This window comes from Trachemys scripta, chromosome 22 (assembly GCF_013100865.1).
Source record: "Trachemys scripta elegans isolate TJP31775 chromosome 22, CAS_Tse_1.0, whole genome shotgun sequence".
In the NCBI taxonomy this organism is placed as follows: domain Eukaryota; kingdom Metazoa; phylum Chordata; order Testudines; family Emydidae; genus Trachemys; species Trachemys scripta.
Window position 1 is genome coordinate 5441142 of NC_048319.1, and position 26894 is coordinate 5468035.

General features: G+C 51.8%; 1 protein-coding gene across 2 annotated transcripts in view; it reads left to right on the forward strand.

The window, feature by feature from the left end:
* Window positions 1–26894, forward strand: part of R3HDM4 (R3H domain containing 4) — a 41197-nt gene that overhangs the window by 10427 nt on the left and 3876 nt on the right. Inside the window, exons 2-7 of one of the 2 annotated variants that reach the window (XM_034755111.1) lie at window positions 11770–11924; window positions 13045–13163; window positions 20408–20531; window positions 21183–21268; window positions 23950–24035; window positions 25137–25192. In XM_034755111.1, the coding sequence (XP_034611002.1) occupies window positions 11770–11924; window positions 13045–13163; window positions 20408–20531; window positions 21183–21268; window positions 23950–24035; window positions 25137–25192 (626 nt within the window). The remainder of the gene's footprint in view (window positions 1–11769; window positions 11925–13044; window positions 13164–20407; window positions 20532–21182; window positions 21269–23949; window positions 24036–25136; window positions 25193–26894) is intronic. The other variant, XM_034755112.1, reaches the window with a different exon arrangement.

Consider the following 26894-nt stretch of genomic DNA (forward strand, 5'->3'; position numbering starts at 1 on the left):
CGGGGGGGGGGGCAGCCCGGGGGTTCCCCCGTCCGCCCCTGGGGGGCCCCTGTCGGGGGGGACAGCCCGGGGGTTCCCCCGTCCGTCCCTGGGGGCCCCCTGCCGGGGGGGGGCAGCCCGGGGGTTCCCCCGTCCGTCCCTGGTGGGCCCCCTGCCGGGGGGGGGCAGCCCGGGGGTTCCCCCGTCCGTCCCTGGTGGGCCCCCTGCCGGGGGGGGGCAGCCCGGGGGTTCCCCCGTCCGTCCCTGGGGGGCAGCCCGGGGTGGTCCCCGCTTCTCCAGGGGTCCCTATACAGGAGGATTCTTCCTCTTCTTGGGAGCAGCCAGAGTGTGGGTTCTCTGCCCCCTGGGGAGGTCCCGAGCCCCCTTCCCTGGGAGAGTGGGGGCAGCCCAGAGGGTTCCCTCTCCACACAGGGGATATTTTCTTTTCCTCGGGGGGTGTCCCTGTCTCCACAGGTGAGATCACCCCCCCTTTCTGGAAGAGGGTTCTTGAGGTTGTTTCCCTCCCACATAGGAGAAATCCCCTCTCTCTGCCCCCCAATCCCAGGGAGGGGCTCAGTCCCCACACATGGTCAGATCCCCTCCCTCTCTGAGGTTGGGGGCCTCACTCGCCCTAGTGGTGATAAATTAATGTTCTTCTCCCTTTCTCTGGCACCATATTATCCCACCCCTTACCCCAAGGGGGGCAGACAAAAAAAGAGGAACTGCCCCCACCCCCAGTCAGGTAAATACTAGAGGGTTTATTCTCCCTTGTTTCTCCCTTCAGGGAGTGAGGGGTTAAACCTGAATAGCTCCAACCTTCTGGCCTCAAGGCTGTGCCCGCCCCCACCCCACCCCACCCCACCCCACACACACTGTGGCCCAAGCCTGCACCCAGTGGGGACAGAGCCCAAACTGCACATCACTAGTCATCTTGCTTAAGGCACAGTTGACAAGTGCTCAGAGCTACAGGGAAGAAGGTGGTATGAGAACCTATAGAGACTGGAACAGCCTATGGTTTCCTCTGCTTCGTTTCCCCCTAGAATGAGACCTTGGTCCCATACATGTCTAGGGCATCTGCTTCACCTGGCACAGGTGCTAAGGCCACTCCCCTGCGCGCGCACACACCCTTCTGTCTTGGTGACACCTCCTCCCTTCTGATCAGCCGCCCAGGGAATGCAAATACCTTTTACCTTCCTCTGGGTAGGGCTCTTTGAACCTCCAAAGGGCCTGTGATCCAGCTATCTTCCCTCTGTGACCCACTACAGCCCTGAAAGTACCATATAAGGCCTTGTTTAAATGCAGAAGTTGCTCCAGTTAGTTAATTTGAAGCAAATTCTTGTGGAGAAGCTTTTTTGTTGTTCAGTTCTCAGTTGATTTTAAGCTAAACTGAAACAAGCTGCCTGGCTTAAACTGGGATACGTGTTTACACAGCCTTTTGCACTGGTTTAACTACATTGGTTTCAAGTAACACCTGGAATAAAACCAGTGCAACCATCTCATATAGACAGCCCTGAGGCCTCCTGCCAGTGGGATTCCCCAGCCCTGTTCTTCCCTGCTTTGCATCTAATGTTGCTGTCCTAGGTGGGTATTCTGTCCCCAACCAGAATGGTTGCATAACATGCTCATTTGGAAAAGGTCTGTCTAGTTTAGGGCTTGTATGCACTATGGGGGTTATAGGACCAGAGCTATGACCTAGCGGCGTCTGCGCTAGGGGGTGAGGTCAGCATAGTTGTGGCACTCGGGTGTGGATACATATTTCTGTGGCCCCCATTCCCATAGTATCGAAGACTTAATGTATTTACCCTGTCAATGCCCCTGTGCAGTAGAGGAGGAACCTCATCTCCATGTTAGAGAGGAAACTGAGGCACCTACCAACCAAGTGACTTGCCTGAGGTGTGTCAGAGCCGGGAATTGAACGCAGGTCTCCTGAGTTCCAGAGTTTAGTACTCTAATCACTAAACAATCCTTCCTCTCCAGCGTCTAAGGCAAAGGAGAATCAGGCCTCTGGCTGTCCACCTGAGCTGGTGTTAGGTCCTGGAGTCTCGACCTGGGAGTCGGAAATGGACTTTGGGTGTTGTAACTACCCTGCGATTTGTTGGGGCTAGATTGCGGGGAAGGTTCCAGAAAGCTCCTGTTGGAAAGGGGGATCACAAGTATGGAAAAGGCTGAAACCAGCTGAGGTAGATGAACCTCAGGAAATGGTAACCTGTTTTGTACCATGAGACCTTTTGTTTTCTATTCTTCGTGAACCGCAGGCTGGAAGCATTGGGTGGATAAGGGGCACAGGGTTATTACTCGGATAATTAACTAATTATTGTTTACGCTCCGCAATTATAGCACCTTTCCTCCAAGGTCACCAAATACTTTATGGGGTTAAGTTAGCATCATTGTCCACCTGTGAGCGAAGCTGGGCCTAGAGAGAGGGCGTGAGTTGGCCCTGGGAGGGGGGTCACGCAGAGTCTCTGTCTCACTGCATTTAGTATACAGAGCTACTGACTCTCTGTGTTCTGCCCTAACGGCTGGGCGGCCACAGCACTTAACAAGGCAGAAGGACTGATCGAAGTCGGTATAGAAATCGTGGAAGGGGAAGACCTTGACAAGCACCTGGTTTGGGTTGATTACCTGAGCTTTTTTCTTTTTAAAGGTGGGTGTGAACAGAAATCCTCGAGGGGCATATTCTCCTTGTTCTGCCTGTTGGGCGTCTGGGGCTCAGACCTGCCTACGTGGGCATGTTGGGGAAACTGAGTCTGCCACTGTCATCTGCTGAAATGACCCATTTCATGTTGGATGCTCCTGTCAGAAATGGTCCCAAGACTGGACCGTCCCTTTGGCCCTTGCCAGGGTGGCTATAGGGATCAGGTGCTAGCTAAAATGGGTAAAACCCTGGTTGCCAGCAGGGCCCTAGAGATCCTAACCAGGGTATCTGTCTGGAAGCCATGCGGTACTCGGGGGTTATAGTCTGTATAGGATGGCTTTCTAGAAGGAGGATGCTGTCCATACCGGATAGGGAAGCCCTGCTCCCATGACTGTTGTCCTAGCATGAACAGCGATCTACCTTGGGACTAATGCATGAGGCTCAATTCTGCAAAGCCAGTTTCTAACGTGAGGGGCCGTTCGGGACCATTCCCAGTGTATCCTGTTCATAAAGTAGTAAAGGCCAGAAACTGTTTGTTTGTTTACAGCTCTCCTGTAATGAAATCAGCTGATTCCTTTGATTGCCTCTAAACCTGTGGGGAGGGCTATTAAGGAACTGGTTTTGAGCAGCAATGTGGAAAATCTACCAGGTGCGTGTCATTGTGAGGTTTGTGGCTTGCTTTAGCACTGGTTGGAAGTTTGCTCTGTTTGTCGCTAGAGAACGAGCAGTGACTTCAAGGTTGCACAAGTGTTCTCAGTGCTCTGCTCCCCATCCCCGTTTTTAATCCAAACCCAGGCGGGGGGAGGCGAAAGGGTGAGAGATGAGAACGCGTTCGCTCGTGGAGTAAAAAGCAACGACGGGCGAGAGTTTTACACTCTCTAGCAGCAACGCTGTCCGTGCTGTGATGCTGAAGGAACAGCAGAATATAGCATCTCTGGGGGAAGCTGATGGCACCGGGGCTATCTGTGTGGCGAAGGGCTCTTTGGGGCAGAGGAGAGTGGTAACAAGAACTAGTCCCCTTTCTAGGCCACTGGTTGTGTAAGTGGAGAAAAGGATTGGAAGGAGCTGGCCAAGCAAGTGGTGGTGGTGGAACGCTAGGAAAAAGTCGCTTGGCTTCACGCTGCTGCCAGAAAAATGTTGCCTTCTTTCTAAGAGCTTGTGAACAGGCCTTGGCATGATGCTGCACCTGGCCTGCCTGTAGGAGTATCTGGGCAACCTGCTATGACTGTCACGGGTTGAAAATTAAGCTGGTCTTGGACTTGCTATTCACTCCTGGACTGGGGCCCGTTACCGAGGGGCCTGCGTGGTTGTAAGGTCACCGTGCCTTGTGAGTCTCCAAGGCTGAAAATGAATCTGTTACCATTTAAAAGCTGGCAGGGAGGGGGAAGATCAGAGATTCCCAGGTAGTATTAAACCAGTTGTCTGTCGCCCTGACGGGACCTGCGAAAGGCAGTCACCACCTGGTGTGGATTTTTTTTCTGCTTGAACTGTTCGGTAGCTACTACTAACACCTAGTTCATGTATCATCCCTTTCAAAAGTAGGTCATTATCGCCATTTGACAGGTGGGGGCGGGAACTGAGGCATGGGTGAAATGACTTGCCTAAGGTCAGCTGGCAGACCTGTGCCTTGAACCCATGCCTCCTGAGTCCTACTCCAGTTCCCTGTCTAGGCGACGCTGTCTTCATAGTGGCTATGAGCTTAAGAAAAGCTGGAGCTAGCAAGTTGTGCTGTGCATTATCAGGCAGGAACAGCATCCTTCCAGTGGGATAAAGCATTCACCCCTAGCTCTACTGCTTCTTGAAATCTGCCACTAAAGTCACGTGGGAAAGACTTGGACAAGGGCTGAATTGGCAGACTGGAACAAATGCTTTCAGGTGCATTAAAACCCTTCCAAGTGCCAGTCCGGAAGCAGAGGTCAGAAGAAAGTGTTGATTCCTGACAGACAAGGTGAACTGCAAAACCATAACTTCAGCAGAACAACCTTGGGGTAGATTTTCCACCTGAATATTCTTCTAAGGAACAGGGTTAATCAGTGACAGCGCAAAAGTGCTCTCCGTGCATAGAAGTAGTCTCAGAGTAGGATGAAAGGCCTGCCTGCTAACCTATAAGCGTGGTGCTTTTTGCCAGGATACCAGGCAGGACAGCAAGAGCTAACCTGCTAGCACAAGGCAAATTAAACTTGGCACCAAAGTCTTGGAACACGCCCTCTGTGGTGAAACTTGCTTGTTTATTTCTAAAATCTTTTTTCCAGCCGAGGTCAGAGGGAAACGTCCTCTTTATTTTTTTCTTTGCCCTGCTATGGTGAGCTGTGACTGCCTTAAGGTGTCATTAAAATTGGGTATTTCAGAACGTGCATTGCCTTGGATTTTTCCTCTTCTGCAAAATCCTTTTTAAGTCAAACAAATCTCAGATAATGCAATAGGCCGGTGGGCTACTGGTATTCTGGTACTAACTCTAGGTCTACAGATTTTGAGACACTTGAATGAAACCTGTTGGTTCCATGCACGTCAACTTTATGATGAGCCGGTTCATCTATATGTGGGATGATTTTTTTTTTTTTTAAGCCACGCTTATATTGGAGACATCTGTGCAGGTTCTCCTTCGCTTCTGTAGCTCCAGCACTGCGCAAGGTTCTCCATCTGCTTCTGTTCGTTGTCACGCCAGTTTCCTGCCTCTGTTTTGCAAGATCATCTCTGACCCTCTGTCCCTGCCCCAGTTGGAAGGGGTGAGAGATTTTACAATAGAGATTCTCTCCCTGGTGTGGCCCCACTTAAGAAAAAAATCAGGATATGGAGGCAAATTAAAAGCCTTGCCTTCCTCCCATCCCTGTATGCCATTTACAATTGGTAACCTGCCAGCACAGCCCTCCCATCTTCCAGATGGCGAGGGGAGCTTTGCCAAAGCCCCTGTTTATGTAATGCACATTTCACGAGGAGGGATGTGTAATGGAGTTCCAGATTGGCAGAATTAGGGTATTCAGTGGAGCCAGGCAATTTTCCTGTAGCTACAGCTGAGGGGCATTTTCCTCTTTTTGAATAAGTCCATGTGGAGGGTTAAACCATCCACCTATGTTATTGACCTCAAGCTGCCACTAAGCAAGACTCTTTGAGCTAAAGTACCAGACCTCCACAATAGAAGCAACTTCTGTGGAAGGTTCCCAATGTTCCCCTTGCCTGGTCTTCCTAAGTGCCGGTCGCTGGGAAGTGTGACTGATCAAACCCACCTGTTTGTGGCATTCTTAGCCAGTATTAGTTACAGTAGCATGGTACATCCAGACATAGTGAGAGACAGCCCATGCCCCCAAGGAGTTTACAATCTAAACAGGAAACGTGAAGGATTCTAATCCCCCTTTTACAGATGGGGAAATTGAGGCACAGAGAGACTGTGTCTTGCCCAGGACTACACAGGAAATCGGTGGCAGAGCCAGGCATTGAGCCTAGATCTCCTGAATCCCAATCCGATGCCTTAAATGTGAGGCCCCTCTTCCTTATGCACTGTGGAATTAGCATGATCCAGACAGCAGTTGCTTTGACTGAAGGACCCAGAGGTGTCTCTTCCTTCTGTGTAGTCAGACTTCAGGAGTCAGACTGGATGCTCTCCGTATGAAACCTGCATTACAATTTCTTGCGTTCTTTTTAAAGAATACCTTTATTAGATTATTAGAAACTTGATTTGTTTGGGGGGTTTTTTTTGTTGTCATTTATGCTGTTTACTCTTTACCCCAAACTTAGCCTGCAGTGACAGTCGCTGGGAGTCTCTGGCGTGGTCTCATACACTAGCACAATGCTGCTTGTGTTTGGATTCTCAGTCTGGATGGAACAGGTTTAAATCTTAAATAAAGTTGAGTCATGAATTGTAAATTGCTCTTTACAACCCGTGCCCAGTTGGGCTGTGACTTACTCGTCAAATCCCCATCTCAAAGTACAGTAAGACCTCGGAGTTACGAACACCTCGAGAATGGAGGTTGTTCAGAACTCTGAACCAAACGTTCTGGTTCTTTCAAAAGGTTACAACTCAACACTGACTTACTAAGGGCTTTGAAACTTTACTATGCAGAAGAAAAATGCTGCTTTTAACCAGCGGTTCTGAACTGCAAGTCTGTGGCCCCTGGGGGTCCGCGAGCCATTTCAGTGGGGCTGCGTGGCCCCACCGCTGAAACCCTGAGCCCTGCCCCTCCCCCCCGTGGGGCTGAAACCGGGAGCAGCGTGTGGCTGAAGCCCCATCCCCAGTGCCTCCCATGTGGCTGAAGCTGGGGGTGGTGCGGGGCTGGAACCCCAAGCTTCCCTTCTCCTCCTCTCTCCCTCCCTCCCCTTGAAGTCGGAAGCAGCCTGGAACTGAAAACCCAGAGCTCCCCTCTCTTCCCCCCCTTCCTCCTACTGAAGCCGGGAACAGTATGGGGCTGAAACCCTGAGCTCCCCCCCCCGCCAAAGCTGGAAGCAGCAGGGCTAGAAGCCCTGAGCCCATGGGCAGAATTGAGGGGGCATGAGGGTGTTTCCCCCCCAAACTGCAGTGCCTTACCCAGAGTGGGGCAGGCCTGGGGGCAGCTCCACCCGCCCCACCTCCTCCTCTCCTTCAGGCCCCTCCCTGGGGCCAGATCCTAGGCGGGAAGCTGGAGCCAGGCAGCGTGGGCAGCGGCTCCTCTAGCTGGTGGTGCCATGGAGTGGGCAGCCCTGGCATTCCCCCGTCTGCTGCTGGTTCCAGGGGTTGCGGCTGCTCCTCAGCTCCCAGCCCCCTTTGACTGCTCACGCAGCCGGTCAGAGCTACCCAGGCAGGGACCTGGCTCTGGGGCCGGCAGAGCCCTCGGGGAGCAGCCACCGGCACACAGCCCCTGACAGGTGGATGCCACCTGCTGAGGTGAGTCACGGGGTCGGGGTGGCGCTCCGTCCCTGGACCCTGCGGTTCGGAGCAAGCGGCCTTTGCCCCCCCCCCCCCCCCAAAATAGAAGTCAAACTACACCTATGTTCAAGGGACCCTGGCCTGGAGCCCCCAATTTCTCCCCCCTCCAGCCCTGCTGGGCACTGGCGTTTTTATAGCATGTTGAGGGAGGCCTCAGAACGAAAAGGGTTGCGAACCCCTGCTTTTAACCTCCTTAATTTAAATGAAACAAGCACAGAAACAGTTTCCTTAACTTGTCAAGTCTTTGCCTGATTGCGTCCTTCCGGTTCCAAATGAGGTGTGTGGTTGACCGGTCAGTTCGAAACACTGGGTGTTTGTAACTCTGAGGTTCTACTGTTATAAATAATCCGAACAAAGTGAAACCATTAGCCAGAGGCCCCAGCCTACAGCTTAAACTGGGCAGAAAAAATAGTCCCAGAAAGGGATCGGCAAGGAGAGATCTCAGGGGGTCAAAGCTGGGTTAGTTGGAGTACAGTAACACCCAAATAAGGTCAGGGCCCTATCGGCCCTGCTCGGCGCTGTAGGTAGTGAGAGACCGTCACTTCCCCAAAGAGTTTAGGATGGAATCCTGGATCCATTGATGTCTATAGCAAAACTCCTGTTGACTTCAATGGGCGCGGCATTTTCACAGTCTAAACAGACAAGACAGGCAAAGGGTAGGAGGGGGCGGGGACCAGGATGGTGGCTTGCCCAAGGTCACATAGTGAGTCAGTGGCAGGGCCAGGAATAGACTAATAATCCCTGGTTTTTATGCATTGCTTTACATCAGTAGATCTCAAAGCGCCTTACACAGGAAGATCACCATCATGATCACCATTTTACAGGTGGAGAAACTGAGGCACATATCTGACGTGACTCCTGCAGCAGGCCAATGGCAGAGCCCAGGTGTAAAACCCAGGCCTCCTGACTCCCTGTCCAGTGCTCTATCCACTGGTTCAGAGATGGGGTGAATAGGCCTCAAAGGCAGCTTCACCGGGAATCCCCTGGCGCTACTGCAGGAAGGGAGTCCTAGAACCGAGGGGGTTCCTGCCCTTGGCCTGACCCGGATGAAGATGGGTAAAAAGATGACCGCCGGCTGCCTTGGAGGGACCTGGGGGAGAGACGGTCTCTGATCTACAATACTCCAGGCCTAGGAGATAGATTTAAAGTGAGCATCAACTTTGGCCCCAAGCACCATAACATTGTGACTCACCTGGCCGATGCTGCGTGGCTGCCCATGTGATCATCACCAGGTGTGCTTGCAAGGAAGGCCCCCGTTGGTCTGAAGAGCAGGACCTCAGATGACACAAAGCTGGGTGTAGTAACTGGCGGAAGCAGCATTGCGGGGGTACGGGCGGTCCTCTGTTCCCCTAAGCTTGCAAACTAGCCTCTGTTTAAAGAGACAACTGAAAGGTAGTTAGTTTCAAACCATTTAAAAAAAAGTTTCAGATGCTAGATCTGCCCCTCCCCCCGTCCTTCTGCCAATTTTTTTTTTACAGCTGCAGGGGTTTTTTTGTGTTTGTCTCCTGTTGCTGTGTGGAAACCCACACAAACAAAAGGGGAAAACAAACAGTGAAACTGATTGCACGCAGCTTGCTGCCAAATGCACCCAGAGTGCTGCCGAACGCACAAAGATATTGGGAGGAGGAAATAGGGAAACATGTTAAATTATGTTGATCTTGGGTGTTGATTGTAACAGTTGCAGGTTTTTAAAAAAAAAAAAGTCAGATGGAAAATTTTGTGCTCTTAAAGAAAAACAGGTTTCAGAGTAACAGCCGTGTTAGTCTGTATCCGCAAAAAGAAGAACAGGAGTACTTGTGGCACCTTAGAGATAACAGCCAACTTAGCTCTTCAGTGAACTCCTCTTAAATTCATGCTTGGGTTTAATATTTACCAGGAGGTTCAGCTAGACCAGGGGTAGTCAATAGATGGACTGTGGGCCAAATCGGGACTGCCAGATGCTTTAGAACGGACCCTGAAATCTTTTTATTTGCTTATTATGATCATTATTTTGTTGTTCTCTCGGGGGTCTGGATCTTGACCAAGAAATTTGGATCTTGACAAAAAATAATCTTCAGATGATGATAATGACCGTGTATCTGTGCATAATATAAAAACCCTGGCCTTGAAAATGGATTTATATGATCAGTAAAAACAAAGCAGCTTGTGGTGTGTGAATACATCAGAGCTGGGTCTTTTTCTTTAGTTGGTTGTTGGCAATCAGCCCAGGTAGATTTGGTGGAATAATTTTGCTCTGCATCACAGAGGACAGACAGTAGCAAGCGAGTATCTCATTCGTTTATCAATTGTATTCACTTCGAAGGTCAAGTAGTTCTGTCTCCCTGCTCGGCCTTTTATATGCTAATTTCAGGTTGCGCTACAGGCAAGGTATTCAGCTTGTAGCTTTATCTCTAAATGGGTTTCCTGTACTTTCCAGCTGTGCAGGCTTTCGCTCATGACTTTTCTATAGGGATCAGGATAATGTTACCACCAATAGAACCTCAGAGGTACAAACACCAGAGTTACAAATTGACCAGTCAACCACACACCTCATTTGGAACTGGAAGTATGCAATAAGGCAGGAGCAGAGACGCACAAATAAAGCAAATACAGTACAGTATGGTGGTAAATGTAAACTACTAAAAAAAGGGAAAGTTTAAAAAAATGGACAAGGTAAGGAAACTATTTCTGTGCTTGTTTCATTGAAATTAAGATGGTTAAAAGCAGCATTTTTCTTCTACAGAGTAAAGTTTCAAAGCTGTATTAAGTCAATGTTCAGTTGTAACCTTTTGAAAGAACAACCATAATGTTTTGTTCAGAGTTACGAACGTTTCAGAGTTACTAACCACCTCCATTCCCGGGGTGTTCGTAACTCTACTGTTCTACTGTTGTCGTTTTAGATCGGGGGAGAGAATCTGGGATCTTGGGTTCTGTTCCTAGTTCTGCCTCGTGATCTTGGACAAATCACTTACAACTTGTGTGTTTAGACAAGGACTACTGCTTTAATTACAGTGATACAGTTCAAACAGCCCAGCCTTGGCGTGGACGCAGCTATACCAGTATAAAGGTGCCTTATACCAGCATAGTTTATTCCCCTTCCCTGACAGGAATAACATATACTGGTATAAGGCATCTTGATACACCGACTAGGGCTGTGGTCCAGGTATAACTATTTTGGTGAAAAATGACACCCCAACCCAAATAGTTGTGTCAGTGCAAAACTTGTAGAGAGGCCTAAAGTGCTCTGTGTGGCTGTTTTTTTTAATCTAGTAAATGGAGACCATAGTACTTACCTTTTCTAAAGTGCTTTGAGATCCTTGCCTATGTGCAAAGGGTCAGCGGCTATGGGTGATGCCCCCTGGAATGTTACAAGAAGAAGCAGTGTCAGTCAGGGTTTGAGGTAGTGACCCCTTACTGGAGGGAACCATCTCAGTTCATCAGCGCTCGTGCATCGCGCCAAGGAATGGTGAGAAATCACCGAGCCCAAGTCTCCCTTGACACTTGCATAAGAAATCCCAGTTGAATTTCTCTAGATTTGCACTGGTGTATCAGAACAAAACACTTTGCTCTGGGGATCGCTCCACTGGCTGGTTGCGGAGGCTCGCCTGCCCAGGACTAGCCCCCATATGGGCATGTTCTCTAACCCGGGTGCGCTCGTTGCATTGCTAGGTCCGGTTCTAATAACAGAGTCTCTGGGTGTCTGAGAATCTGGGCTGCCAGATGGAATTTGTCTTCGTTCTGCTGAGAAGCAGGCAGTCTATTTACTTGCATGTTGGCAGAGTTAATTAAGCATCAAATCTTGTTGTTACTACATGGCCACTGAAGCAATCTAATCCAGTTGGGCTTCGAAGCCTGAAGAATGGAAGTGGTTGTTTTGGGAGTTTTTTGACTGTAACGTTGAGTGAATGTGTCATTGGCTGGCACGAAGCCGGATGAGAATAGGTGTTATCTGGGCTTCCCTCTGCCGTGCCCGGCCCCTCTCACCTGCTTAGCTCTGCTGATGCATCTCAGTCTTGACCTCTACCCCAGCCATGGGTTCCCTATTCACAGCTCTCGTGCTGGCCCTGTCCTGACCTGCAGGCCCCCTGCTATTCCGGCCCTGGGCTCCCCATACACAGCTGATCCAATCCTCAAGGCTGCCCTGCAGTCCCCTCTTCTTACTATTCCTGGTCTAGGTCCCCAAAGCCTTTCAGCTGGGCCAGCCCTTGGTGGCCTCAGGATCTGAACAGAGCCCTTGGCAGGTGGCACCTCTCACAGTGTGTGCTCTCTGTCTCTGTAGGAGGATTGAAGACTGCCTGCCTCCTCTGGGGAGCTCCCCATCCAAGAGGTTCTCCCCCTCCAAACGGAAGCAGTACTACATCAACCAGGCCATCCGCAACTCCGACCTCATCCCAAAGGCCAAGGGGCGCAAGAGCCTTCAGCGGCTGGAGAACAGTAAGGATCAAGCCTTTTTGTGCTTCGTGCAGCCTCTTCCCCCTAAGCACTAAGCAGTCTCTTACCCCTGGGGTAGTCCGGGCTGTTTCCTTGGGAGCTGCTTGCAGCGTGAGGCACAGTTCACGGTGAGTGAGGCTGGTGGAATCTGGCTCTGTCTGTACTTGCTCATCGCCAGGCTGTATGCCAGGTACATAAGTGAGATAGTTTGAAGCTAGTCACTGCAGAGGTGACTGCGTGGAGCCCTCTGGACAAACAGGCCAAGGCTTGCAAAGGTGACTAGTGCCTTGTGGGGTGGAGGGGTACGTACGCAACTTGAGAACTTTTAAAGGGCCTGACTGAGCATCCACCCTCTGAAACCCAGGTCCCTTTCAGGTGTGTCAGTTTGCATGGTCACCGGTGCAAACCTTGGCCAATGTGCTGCTACTGCTTATTTAAAATGCTTCTAATATATTTCCCTCTGATCTCCGCCCCCCTGTCTTCAGACTCCCCGCACCCGATGTATTTTCCGGTAGATTTTGCCCCTCTGTTTAATGACTTCCAAGGCTCTCGCTTGACTAGTCAGCTGGCGATGGGTTTGCACGGTGCGCTGGTATAAAGCTGATGCGGTTCTGCCCGGCTGTGGAGTGAGGGATCTTACCTCACGCGGGGGCTGGCGAGGAGTAATGGGATGAAATTGAGGAAGACTCGGGCTGAATCTCCGGAGAGGAGACGTTCAGAAGTGGCCTGAGCCGTTGGAGGGAGGAACAGTCTCCCAGAGGACGTGGTGGAGGCTCCAAACTGGTTGGGACAGAGCTCCGGAAAACGTAGGGAACAATCCCCTATTGGGATTTGATGACTTTGAGTCTCTGCCATGTTGAATGCTTGAGCCCTGATTTGGGAGGATGGGAAGGGGCTACGAACAATTCCTGCTTATGTTTCCAGTGCAGGGCATGGCTCCTGGGTAGCTCTCCTTCCCCTTTCCCCTGCCCAGCCCCAGCCCTGATGCAGGTGAGTCTCTTGCTTTGCGTCGGCCTGAGAACCCCAGGCTGGGACTCCAGCTGGAGTCACTCCCAATAATCTTGCTGAGAGCCGCTCTGCCTGGCGCTCCCGCTCCTTGTTTCTAAAGGGCTCTGTTTCCTAGCTCGGTACCTGATGACCCTGCTGGAGCGGGACGAATGTGGGAATGACGATGGGGAACTCACGCACTCGGCTGCCCCAAGCATCTTCACGGAGGCCTGCAACAACGAAACATACATGGAGGTAGGTGCCGGGGGTACCTGCTTCAGGCTCACGCTGGGAAACCTGGGCATAAAGTGCCCAGTAACGGTATCGCTTGGTCCTTAGAGCCTTGCTGTCCCTGCCAGGGTGCTGCAGGAACACTGGCTAACGCTCAGCCTCCCGGTGCTATAAGGAGGTGACCTGGCCAGGACTGCGCAGTGAGTCTGTGTCGGAGCCATGAATAACACGTAGGAGCTCCTGATTCCCAGCCTTGAGCTCAGCCCACTAGTCCATGCTGCCCGGGGATCTGGCTGGTCTGAAAGTGATGGAGACTGGGGCCTCAAGGTTCTTTGAACCTCCCTGAAAGCGCCTCCATCCTGCCCTTCCCAGGGCACCACATGGACTCCTGAGTGGGGCGGGGCCTTCGCTTCATATACAATTAACAAGCGCATCTGAGAGCCCAGTGCTAGCATCCAAATTAAGCGCAATTCCTTGTGTCCCCTCTTTTGCCTTGGGCTGTGTGACTTCTCCAAGCAAGGCTGGCACACGCGGAAAGATCTGCGCTCCCTTGGCTTCCAGGGGTCTTCTGTTTACTTGGGCTTCCTGGCTGGGAGCTCCGTATCCTCCCTCAAAAGCAGCGGAAATATGTACCAGGAGACCTTTGGACCAGACAATTGCAAACTCCCCTGTCTGGGGAAGAGCTGTGATGTGCCTTCTCAGGCTTCCCTTGGGCAGGGGCCTTGGAGATGATCTCTAAAGTGCAAACTCCTGTCTTTCCTACGATGGGTCTATCCTGAGGTGATCACTGGCGTATTTATAGATTAGGATGGGAGGCCATGTCTTAATTCACACTGGAGTCCGTTTTCTGTCCAGAAACAGCCTCCAGCTGATGGGACAACGGAAGTGGGTGCGTTGAGGCCGCGACAACTTTTTTCTTTACAGCTAAGAAGCTAATTCCCTGGTCTATTTTGGGGGTCAGAGGTCAGGAGGAAAGTTCCCTGGGGTGATGTAGACAGTGTGGCACGTTGCCAAGCTTCCGTGGGCCCGTCGCAGCTGCAGGCACGGCCCGTGCCAGGAAACCCTCAAGAGCCTGCACAATGAGCCGAACGGAGCGGGGGCTCGCCCCAGCGGAGCCGTTAGCTAGTGAACGCAGTGGCGTCCTCCGTTAAGAGAGCTGTGAAGAAACTCAGCGTTTTAATGCTCGCCATTGACTCGCCCAGTCAATGATGATTTCTATATGCCTTCCTGTCCCCTGGGGCTGTATGGCAAGCAGATGCCGCAGAGGCATCATTTGAGACGCTCACTTAATAGGGGGCAGCTTTTGTTTGGGGAAACTGGAATCATTTTTCTGTGAGGAGATTAAATAGGTAATTAACTGGGGGAGGACTTCCGTGGCCAGGGCTTGGAGTAGGAGGTTGTAATGAGCTGTTATGCCCACGGCCTTCTTCACTGACTGAACCGCCCGGGATGTCTGTTCAGACCAGGTTGCCTTGGGAGAGAGCGTGTCATTCCAAGCAAAATTCTTCAGCGTCTCAAGCCCTGGCATTTGAGACCTTCCCCCGGGTGTGTGAGTCAGGCCAATTGTGAGTGACAGCTGGACACAAAACTAGCGAGTAGAACGTGATATCCACGCTCTGCCTGATGAGTGATCACACCAGGTCAAGCCTTCATGTGCCCGGCAAGCTTTACAAATCATGTGGCAGGCTAATGTTAGAGGTTGCCTGTGGGTGGAGCAGAGAGATTGAGGCTTTGTCTGTGCATAGGAGCAAAAACTCCAGCGCTGAACTAGTTCCCGCTCAGGTTCTGGTTCAAAGGAGCTATCCGTTTCGGGAAGTTCTCTATCAAAGCAAGCAGCACTTCCTGCTAAACAGGTGCTTGCTAAATCAAGGCTTGCCTTGTCTGGAGTGACACTTGCAGCATCAAACAACTTGGTTTGTGCCTGATGTTTAACCCTGTGCGACCTGCAGTGCTCTGACACTTCCGTCAAAACCCGTGTCTTGCCAAACCTCCATCCTGCGGTTGGCTGGACAAGACGTAGCAATCTGCTTTGTAACAAGAAGTTTGGAAATGTTGTTTTCTCTCTCCTATCTTAGATGTTTAGGCTTTTAACGTTGCATGCGAACAGAGGCAGCTACCAGGGGATTGTCGGAAGGTCTAGCTGTGGACTCTGTGGTTGGAGGTAGCGGGACTTGGTGAGTGGTGTTTGGTCTGTCTGAAGTCTGAGTGGTTAATTGCTGCCTGGTGATGAGGGGCAGAGCTGAGCTAAGCAGGGAGACTTGGCACAAAAAGTCACTTGAGAGCCATGAACGGAGGCACCTACCAGGACAGTTTCAGAGGGAGTTGAGTGAGGGAATGTGAGAGGCACTCTCTCTAGGTGAAGCTCTACATGCGATTTTTAGATGGCCAGCGGTAAACACATGGTGGTGACCTGCTACGGATGTGTCATGTTTTCTTTCCTGCCTGAAGCCAGAAGGGACTTCCTGGGCAAGTTGGTGGCTGTGCCGGAGGAGAAAATTCTTGGATTGGAGGGGCAAGTAGAGATGCTACTGAAAATCAGAAGCTGAGGAGCTCCTAGACAGCCAGGTTCAGGAAACATCAGTACTCTAGGTTCAAGGAAGAAAGGAGCTGGCTACCAATCAGTCAGAGGAGACCTAGCAATATGTAACCACCAGAGACAAGAGGTCCCAGCTATGTAGAATGCTGCTGTGGATAGATGAGGATGGGCAAGCTTGGACCACCAGAGCAGAAGACCAGGAGGAATTCCACGCAGTTAGAAGTTGCCAGTCAATGTCAGGTCCTTAACATGGAAACTGAAGAAAATCTCTCAAGATCCAGCCGGTCCCAAGGAATGGAGAGATGTACAGGACACACGTGTGGATGGCAGCTTGGACCAACCTGTCAGAAAAATCAAGCTTGTCCACAAAGTTCTCCAACTGGCTGAGGAAGACAGACTATCTTCGCTGGGGATTCAATGCTCAGAAGAATCGGAAGAACATCCTGCAAGGGACGAGCAGAAAACAGGATGGTGTGCTGCCTTCCTGGAGCCAAGCCCTGAGATGTCGTTCTAAGGCTGGATTGGATTTGGAACTCTGTGGGAAAGGAACCATTGGTGGTGGTTCGTAGAGGCACTCATGATACCGCGTTGTGAGAGATCTCGCCGATAGAAGATGTCTTCAGGGAACTTGGAAGCGTGCTGAAGAAGAAGAATGTCCAAGTGATCATCTCAGAAATCCCAGAAACAAAGGAAAAGGCAAGGCAGAAGATGCTGGAAGTGAACTGCTGGCTAGGTAAGTGGTGTATAGTTTTGGTTTTGTGGAACATTGGACCACCTTCTATTGGGAGAGGGAGCTGTATAGTTTGCATGGCCTCCATCTCAGTAGAAGAGGAACTGATTTCCTTAGATACAGGCTGGCTTGAATGGTCAGGACGGCATTAAACTACTAACAAACAGGGAGGGTAAAAAGGAGGGAAGATACAAGCATCATTTAGTACAGAATCAGGATGCTGAGGACAAAATTAATCAAGGGACTAAAGGATATGAAGAGAAGAAATTCTGTAATTGCCTGTACGCCAATGCTAGGAGCCTGGGTAACAAACGAGGAATTGAAGTTGCTTATTCAGGAGCATAAATTTGATCTAGTTGGCATATCTGAAACCTTGTGGGGTGAGTCCCAGGAGTAGAATATTAAAATCCAGGGGTTCTAACCTATTTAGCAAGGATCAGGAAGGCAAAAAAGGGAGGGGGCACTCTGTCAAAAATGGCCTTACCTGTTTTCGAGTTGCTGATAACGTGGAAGAAAATGATGTTGAACGCTTACGGATCAGTGTCTAACAGATAAAGCACCAGATGCGGTATTAGTTGGTGTTTGGTACAGATCACCAAATCACACTAGGGAGCAGGATGACCACCATCTTACACACTTCCCTATAATGTGTGTGTGTGTGTGTGTGTATGGGGGGGGGGAAGCTGCGTGATCATGGGGGATTCAGTTTGAGTGACTCACACTGGATATCTCGCGCGTTCAGTACTAAACCATCTGTGAAATTTCCATTTCCTAACTCAAAGTGTTGCATCCAGCTGGGGGGAATTCTACATTAGACCCCGTCTTGATAAATAAAGAGGAACTGATCACAGAACTAAAAAGTAATGGTAGCTTAGGTACAAGTGATCATGACTTGATCACATTTAAAATGTGCAAACGGAATAAAGTCCAGACCATCAGTGTATATATATTTGGTGCTTTAAAAGAGGCAGTTTCACAATGCGGAAGACAATTATGAGCCCAGTCATCTCCAAGGAAGAATTTAATAAAAAAAAGTGAATGGTAATTGGAAATTGCTTAGGAAAACTTTACTAGATGCCCCAAAAGCCACAATCAAAGAAGAAGGCTATATTGGTTTAAAAAAACAGCTTGGTTTAAAGGGGAGGTGAAGGCAGCTATAAAATATTAAAAAATAAAATAACAAACGGAAGGGCTGATAGTAATATAAATCAGAAGCTAGGAATGGTAGAAAATTGATAAGGGAAGCAAAGGGACAAAAGGAGAACTATATGGCCAGCAGAGTTAAGAAAAATAAGAAGGAGTTGTTTAAGTATATTTGGAACAAAAAGAATCCTAACAACGGTATTGGTTCATTACTAGATGAAGCTGGTAGAGTTGTCAATAATAATGCAGAGAAGGCAGAAGTGTTCAATAAATATTTCTGTTTTGTATTTGGGGGGGATGGGGAGGAAAGATGTCATATCATATGATAACACTGTTTTCATTCCACTAGTATCTCAAGAGGATGTTAAATAGCAGCTACTAAAGATAGACATTTTAAAATCAGCAAGTCCAGATAACTTGAATGCAAAAATTTTAAGAGCTGGCTGAGGAGCTCTCTGGACTGTTAATATTGATTTTTTTCAATAAGTCTTGGAACACTGGGGAAGTACCAGAAGACTGGAAGAAAGCTAATGTTGTGTTAATATTTAAAAAGGGTAAAGGGGATGACCTAGGTAATGATAGGCCTGTCAGTCGGCTATTGATCCAGGGCAAGATAATGCAGCAGCTAATACAGGACTTGATTTATTAAAGGAGGGTAGTATAACTAATGCCATTCAACATGGGTTTATGGAAGATAGATCTTGTCAAATTAACTTGATTTTTTTTTTAGATTACAAGTTTGGATGATAAAGGTAATAGTGTTGATGTAATACACTTAAACTTCTGTAAGGCATTTGACTTGGTACCGCACTACAGTTTGATTTAAAAAAAAAAGAAAACTAGAAAGATACCAAATTTAACACAGCACACATGACGTGGATTAAAAGCTGGCTAACTGATAGATCTTAAAATGTAACTGTAAACCCTGAATCATGATTGAACAGCTCTGTTTCTAGTAAGATTCTGCAGGGATCTGTTCTTGGTCCTGTGTGGTTTAACATTTTGATGAATGACCTTGAAGAAACTGTAAAATCATCTCTGAAAGTTTGCAGGTGACACACAAATTGGGGGAGTGGTAAGTAATGAAGAGGACAGGTCACTGATACAGAGCAGTCGGAATAGCTTAGCAAGTGGGGCACAAGCAAACAATATGCGTTTTTAATATGGCTAAATGCAACGGTATACATCTAGGAACAAAGAACGCAGGCCATACTTCCTGGACGGGTCCTCTATCCTGGGAAGCAGGGACTCTGAGAAAGATTGGGGGTGGGGGGGGTGAGATGTGGATAATCAGCTGAACGTGAGCTGCTGAAGCAAATCTGTATCTAGAAGGGCTAATACCATCCTGGGATGCATAAACGGGAGTGTTGAATAGGAGCAGAGAGGTGATTTTACCTCTGTATTTGGCACTAGGGCGATCTCTTCTGGAATGCTGTGTCCAGCTGTGGTGTCTGTAATTTTAGAAGAACGTTGACAAGTTGGAAAGGGTTCAGAGAAGAGCCATGAGATGGATTAAAGGATTAGAAAACATGCTGTATAGTGACAGACTCAAGGAGCTCGATCCCTTTAGCTTAACGAAGAGAAGGTTAACGGGTGACTCGATCCTCAGTCTAGAAGTACCTACACGGGGAACAAATATTTAATAATAGGCTCTTCAAACTAGCAGAGAAAAGTGTAACACGATCCACTGGCTGGAAGTTGAAGCTAGACACATTCAGACTGGAAAGGAGATGTCCATTTTTAACGGTGAGAGTAATTCATCATTGGAACAGTTTACCCAGGGTTGTGGCGGATTTTCTACAAATTTTAAATCCAGATGGGATGTGGCTCTAGGAGTTATTTTGGGGAAGTTCTCTGGCCTGGGTTACACAGTAGGTCAGACTAGATGATGACCGTGGTCCCTTCTGGCCTTGGAATCTGGCCTATAGAATACAGCATCGCCTTGCTCATGTGTGCTTTTTAATGCCGAGAAAGCTGATCTCTCCCCAGCTTATCCAAGATCCAGGGGCAGAGCTGGTGCTGTGAACGCAGGACTGAAACCGGTAATAAACCCAGCAGGCCTGTAGCCTTTTATGATCAAAGCGTGGCATGAGTTAGGAAGCCTAAATTAGCGTTTAGCGCTGAGATCAGTTGGATTGCATAAATGGCACCATCACTTCAGCACTCGTCACATTCATTTAAAAAACCCATTAATAGTTTGGGTCTAAAAAGACGACAAAATCTGCATTTCCCGCCCCCGAAACAACGTGGTGGTCAGTGAACCGCTTGACCCAGACAGCTCATCTTGCGGAGAGCCCTGGAATACTCCAGGGGCCGGAGGGGCAAAGCCCAAAGCCCGTTCTGAGAATATCCTGCCACAGGTGCCGGAGCTTTCAGTCCCAAGAGCTGACAGCAAAACATCCTGGAGGGGGATCACTGCCACACCAGGGCCATGCAGAACTTCTTGGATCAGAGCTGACACCTTGAGATGCCCCCAGAATGAATAAGTAGCAAGTTCAGAGCCCTGGTGTTACGAGCGCCAAACCCTGATCCAGTATCCCTGGGTGTGAACTCGGGCATTGTTACAAGGGCGGGGCTAGGCAGGCAAAGCTCTTCTTGTAAACTAGTCTGTTCATCTCTGTTCCTAGCAGGCTGTGGATTTTGTAGGCTGCCTGAGGACTTCAATGAACAGATTTGCCCCATCTGACAAGCTTCAAGGACTGGGGGGGGAGGGCTGGCAGGGCAGTAATTTATCCAAGTTTCAAATGGTGCCTGGAGACCACGGCGTTGCATGTACCTGAGGTGGCCGAGTTCTGGTGACTGACTCTGAGTCCGCTGCACACGTCTACACTGAAATTGTGGTGTGACTTCCCTTCGCAGATCTGGAATGACTTCATGAACCGGTCTGGTGAGGAACAGGAGAGGGTCCTACTCTACCTAGAGGAAGAGGCCAAGAACAAGCACAAGAGGAAGCTCCCTGTTAAAGCGGAGGACAAGTGGAAAGGTACCGAGAGGGGGAGGGAAGGCTGGACAGGGGCGACTTTGAATCTTGAAGTGGGCGTTACGTTCCCGGGTGTCCCCTTGCTGCCCCATTGCATCCTGCTCACATTTCCTCCTACATCACTCCGTGCCGGAGAAGCACGACAACCTGGCCTCTCTGCTAAAAGAATCATCAGGGAGCTAGTTAATAGTAGCCTCAGTTTATCAGGTGTGTCTGCCCGCCCCCACAGAGGTGAGAGGGGGCAGGTCATGCCACCCGGAGCTATGGAGGTAAATTCATCCCTGTGCTGGTGCTGAGGCTGGCCCAGGACAGAGGGGAGGCAGCTCGTGTCTCCCTGATTCCAGGCATCTGGGGCTTGTAGCAGCAGGGAATCGCTGGGGTGACTGTCACAGCCGTTCCTCTTCCTGTTCCAGATCCCTCTTGGCTGAGCTGCCTTCAACGTCCCCACTGGGGCAGAGTTAAGGTGACTTGTGTTTGAGGGCAGAGTTAAGGTGACTTGTGTTTGAGGAGTGTGACCTTCACTCTGCGTTTGCTTGGTTTCCCACTTTTGAGGGCAACATTGATTCAAGTCCCTGGCTTGCGGCTGCCGCTGTCGCATCCCTGAACAACACTGGGAATGCCGATTCTTTAAATCTCTTCCTTTGTTTCCTCCAGAGCATCCTGCTTACACGCCGAAAGAATGTTTCCAGCGCATCAGCCGCCGGCTTCGCACCACCCTGAGACGAGGCAGGATCCCTATGGTGAGACCCTGGCACGTCATTGGTCAGTTGACCATCCAGGTGCCGGAAGCTCCCATCTAGAACTAGAAGTTTCCTATAGACTCAGTGACCCACGTGCCCCTTCCATCCAGTGGGCGGAGCCAATGCTTGTCCTGACACTTCCTGATGCTGGTGCAGCTTGCTGCACAAGGGTATCTCTACACTACAGCTGGCCGTGGGACTTGCACTAGCTTCCATCTGGCCAGCTTGCTACAAATAGCCGTGAGGATGCGGTGTTGCCAGCCACACAAGCGAGCACGTACGCGGGGGTGAGGTGGGCTCGCGCAGCCCAAGCCACCCCGGCCGCGCTCCTGTTTTTAGCAAGCTCGTTAGCTTAAGGCCAGCACGGGGACGTCTGCACGAGCTGCAGATCACGCCCCCGGCTGCAGCTGGAGATGATGCAGTTGGCACAGGAAGCTTGGGCGGATGTTTTCACCCCGTACCGTTAATGGGAAGCGGGTGTCGAAATCGCAGTGCACAGTGGGTGACCAGACACGTCTGGTCAGTTCAAGACCAGAGGGGTCAGAGATTTTGGGAGTGGGGCGGGGTGCAAATGGAGCCTGTCATCTCTAGGTTGTGGGGTTTCAATGTGATCCGGGCCAGTAAGGACCGAATTCTTGTCATCTGCTGGCTGTTCAGTCCCTGAGGGTGGGGGGCTAGGGGGTCGAGTGTCTCCAGCTAGCTCCTGGTGTGTCCACATCACACAAATCACAGCTGCCCTCCCTTTATTAATAAACTTCGGCAGGGGGAAGCCAAGGAGTCAGTGGGGCGCTGAGAGGGCAGCAGCCTCTCCACATTGGGTTGGGGGGCGCTGGCAGACCACTGCGGGGAGGTTTGCTCTGCCCCAGCCTGTGCTGTTCCTATTCCGGAGACGGAGGGTTTATCCCTCTGACGCCTTAGCCCTGGTTCGCGCCAGAGGCCGAAGTTGTCTCTGCTAGAGTTCCAGTATCAAACATCCTTGCTGCTGGCCGCCGTGCTCGTATGAAGAGAGAGGGGAGCACGGGCTGTAGGAAGGAGGTGGGGAAGAGAATGACATGAAGGCTCCACAAGGGTATCTAGACTTCGCAGGCCCGGTACACGCTCCCAGCATGCACCTCCGCTGACGGGAGGAAGACATGACCAAGCATGTCAGTAGGTGTACACTGACAATTACCGAAGGGCCCTTGCGCTCCGCTCCCTTTGTTTTTGCTTTTCGGTGCTGTAATTTTCTTGGTCTGTTTTTCCGCTGCCTCTGTTCAGCCCCTGCTTTTAAAAGCAGCCCTAGCTCGTGCCTGGCATGGCTGCTCCAATTTGCTCTCCAATTGCACCGATCTTCGCTGCTAATTTCTTAGGTCACCATGCTCCAAAGAGCTGCTCGCTTCTTCTCCTGGGAGGCAGCAGCAGGACGCCGGAGTAACCTCCTGGAAGCCTTTTAGCTGCTGCCGGCTTGTTAATGCGAATGTAGATATTGGCTGGGAGAGACTGTTTAGGGGAAACACCAGCACTGAGGTTTCTCTTCACAAGCTCTGGAGCCTGGGGGCTGCTGCTCTTGGATTCTTACTTGCCTCGGGCTGCAGAGAACGAGGTGCCCCCGTCCCGTCCCCATCCAACGCCCGTCTGAATTATTTGTATTGCAGCAGAGGCTAGACGCCCCACCGGAGATCGGAAGCCCATTATGCTAGGCGCTGTGCGAATACAGAGAGGGTCCCGGTCCCCTTGCAGATTAAAGAGCCGGGGGCCGGGGGGAGAAGTGGCCTATTCAAGATCCTGCATGGATCAGTGGCAGAACTGAGAACCGAACCCGGGAGTCCTGATCCAATGCCCTTGTTGGAATGATTTTCCCTCTCCATTGGTGACAGCTAAAGGCTGGTGCTTCACGTCCTACATCTCGATCGGTCGCTCTCAGTGGGCCTGGAAAGGCTTGCAGGAGGGCACCGTGACATGGCATGGCTTCTCCCCAGCATTCAAGCCTACGCTGCCATGCCCAGCCTCCTTGTGATTGGGTTTATTGTCCAAACGTAAGCAAGCGAAACGGTCCCTCCGCTCAGCCTTTGTCCCAGGGTTTCACAGCCTCCCCTCCCACGGGTCTCTGGTGATCCTGCTTCGAGCAGCTTCCCGCTCCCGGCCAGCTCTGTTACTCTTCTGCAACAGCAGCTCCAGGGCAATCACGCCCCCTCTGACAGGCCTTTTAGCGCCCCTGTCTCCCCCCTTGAATTCGCTCAGTTGAGCCGCCCCAAGCACCTGATACAGGGGAGCTGGGCCTGGTCTGCTGGGACTCACTGATCTGCCACCAGCTGAGGAGTCAGATCTGAAATGCTACATTCTCCCCCCCAACCTGGCTCTGATTACAAAAGCAGAGAAGTTCCTGGGGCCCGGTCCCTGTGACTCGCTACGTGCATCACCCCCCTGCTTGCCCAGGCGAGACGGCTGAACGTGACACCATGTAGGGAATGCAAGAAGCTTGCTGCCCGGGGATATGGAAGACACTATCTTGGCAACCGTCCACTTCAGAGGGAGATGTCTGAGGATCTCGTGGCATCCTGTTCGCGGGTCGGCCTGTCGGCTGGCCCAGCTTTCCGGGTGCACACAGCTCCTAGCCTGCAGCTGGCGACCTGATGCTGGTTTCAAGCTTCCAAATAGCTTCTCAGCCGTATTGTCACCTCCACTTGATTCTCATTTTTCAGGGGACCCTGGAGTGTCTGGAGGAGGAGTTACTGGCCTTTTTCTCCGTCACCCCTCACTCCGTCTACACAGCGATGATGGACAATAGGTAATCCTTCTTCCTTGCCGCTGGGATGGCAGGGCACCTTGGTTCCTGTCCCAGAGGAAGTGGGGGGAGGGAGGGTTTTGCCCGGTGACTCCTGCTGGAGCGGGTTCTCGCTTAGTAATGAGGTCACTGGGGGGTGTGTGACAGTCAATCTGTCAAGGTGCCAGGTATACTGGATCTTCGGGGCTGATCTTGCCGACCGCAGGCACGAGCCAGACCGAGCGGCCCCACGAAGGGGCCTTTGACTCGAGTTCTTCAGAGTTGCCTGTTGCAATGGACTTGTGGGGATCGGAGGCCTCTGCCTGCATCCCCTCGAACCCAATCTTCTGCCTTTCAGCCACCAAATGAGGGTATGTCCTCACTGCAATAAAACGCCCGTCGCTGGCGCACGGCGGCTGACTCGCGTTCGGGGGCGGGGACTCTAAAATTGCAGTGTAGATGTCCAGGCTTGGGCTGGAGCCTGGGCTCTGGGACCCTCCCCCCTCAGGGTTCCCAGAGCCCAGGTTCTAGCCCAAGCCTGGCTGTCTCCACTGATTTTTATAGCCCCGTGAGCCCGAGTCAGCTGATGCAGGCCAGCCCCAGGTGTTTGACTGCAGTGTAGACATACCCCAAGAGTCGGATCGGATCTGAGATTGCTGGCTGGAGAGGGACTCAACAGACCCGTCCTCTTCAGAGAGATTCGCTCCAACCTCAGGTTATCTGCAGGGCTGGCTCCAGGTTTTCTGCCACCCCAAGCGGCCGGAGGAAAAAAGAAAAAAAAGCCAATCAGCGACACTTCGGCGGCAGCTCAATCGCGCCGCTCCATTCTTCGGCGGCGGTTCGGTGGCGGGTCCTTCACTCCCTCTCTTCCGAAGAGGAAGAGGGACTGAGGGACCCGCCGCCGAAGACCCGGACCCGCCGCCCCGATACCGGAGGGAGTGTCGCCCCTTGGTATTGGCCGCCCCAAGCACCTGCTTCCTTAGCTGGTGCCTGGAGCCGGCCCTGTTATCTGGAACCAATAGCTTGTTTGCCGCAGGGGGCCTGATGTGCTGCTCCGTGAGCTCTTACGATGGAGTTTACAGAACCACGTGTGACCAAAGCCCGGTTGGTTTGTTTTTGTTCCAGCTTTGAGCGGCTGCTGCTCCACGCTCTCTGCCAGTACATGGACCTCGTCTCTGCCAGTAAGAGCCTTGTTTTGGTTCTCTTCTCTCCATTGCTATCGGGCCTCTCCAGCTAAGCCTCCTCCTCCCCACCCTCCCCTCACCCCCGCCCGCCTTCCACTGCAGCTCCCGCCACAGGCTGCCGGCGCTTCCCCCTGGCCCTGGGAGCTGGGTTACCCCGGAAGATTATTTGAAGGCCGCGTGGGGCTGGGAGGCAGGAATTCCAGCATTGTGATCCCAGCTGTGCCAGTGAGGAGTCGTGTATCTCAGTGCTTCATTCCTGCCCCGCTAGGGAGCTGTGGGGTTTGACTGGTTAACGTTTCTACAGCCGTTGGAAACGCAAGTTGCTGTCTCAAATGCTCAGCACCGCTCTGTATGGCCAGTCCCCTTAGGGCCAAACGCCCCTGGACGCAGCCCTTAATTACACAGCTCAATGAACTTCTTGCAACCCACTCGACTCTGCCCTGGGCTCTGCTCCCCTCCCTGCTGTGCAGCGTTATTCCGTGCCCCCTCCGGCCCAGCCCGGGGGTGGGGGGAAGGAAGGAATGCGTTCCCAAGCTGCAGCGCCGCTTACAGCTAGCGGGGTGTGCATGAGGGGAGATGGAGTTGTGTGTGTTGGGTGGCATGTCTGGGCTGGGAACCCCATTCGCTCTGGCGTCTTGGCAAGTCAGTGGGAGTTGCTGTTGCCATAGGCGCCAACTTTTCCCGGCGCCGGTGGGTGCTTGTGCCCCCCCCGGCCCCGCCCTGACTCCACTCCGCCCCCGCCCCCATTCCAACCCCTTCTCCAAAGTCCCACCCCCAACTCCACCCCCTCCCTGCCCCATTGGACTCCTTCCCCAAATCCCCACCCCAGTCCTGCCTCTTTCCCGAGCGCGCTGCGTTCCCCCTCCTCCGCCCTTCCTCCCAGTGCTTGCCGCCGTGAAACAGCTGTTTCGTGGCGGCAAGCGCTGGAGCTGGGGAAAGAAGAGGCGTGCTCAGGGGAGGAGGCGGAGGTGAGCTGGGGCGGGGCGGGGAGCTGCCGGTGGGTTCAGAGCACCCACCAATTTTTCCCTGTGGGTGCTCCTGCCCCGGAGCACCCACGGAGTCGGAGTCTATGGCTGCTGCTTATACCGGGGCCGAGTTTGGCCCAGAGATTCGCCGTCCCACTGCGAGGCTGAGCCCTTAGGAGACGTCCTGCGGGTCCTGGAATTGATCTCGCTATCGGCTTCCGCTCTGGGTGAGCCGTTCACTGGGAAGTGGCATCCTGCCGTCCTTCCACATGTTCATCAGGAGGTTCGGCTCAGCCGGTTCAAAACAGCCCGCTGTTCACTTGGCCCAATCAGTCTCTTGCCGCCTGCGGCTCCCTTCCAGGCAGCGAGCTGGCCTGGCCACCCGGAACCAGCAGGAGAGTGTCTGTCTGGAGGGTGTGATGGGCTGGAAGGGCACACTGCGTGCTGTCTGTGTGCGAAGGGAGCTCATGGGGTGAGGCAAACTGCGTTGGAAATGAGCACATACAAATCCTACTGGGAATACAGCACCTCGCAGCTGGGAGGCACAGTGGGTTAGTAGCTCAGATGTGGGCCAGGCCTGGTCTCAAATCCTGCCAGAGACTTTGACCTTGGGCAAGTCATATTGTCATGTTGTGCCTCAGTTTCCCCATCTGTAAAAGATGGCTGACCTACTTGCCTCTGTCTGGGCAGTGCTGTAAGAGGTCATTGAGGGGGTCTGCAAGCAGGGGTGCTCC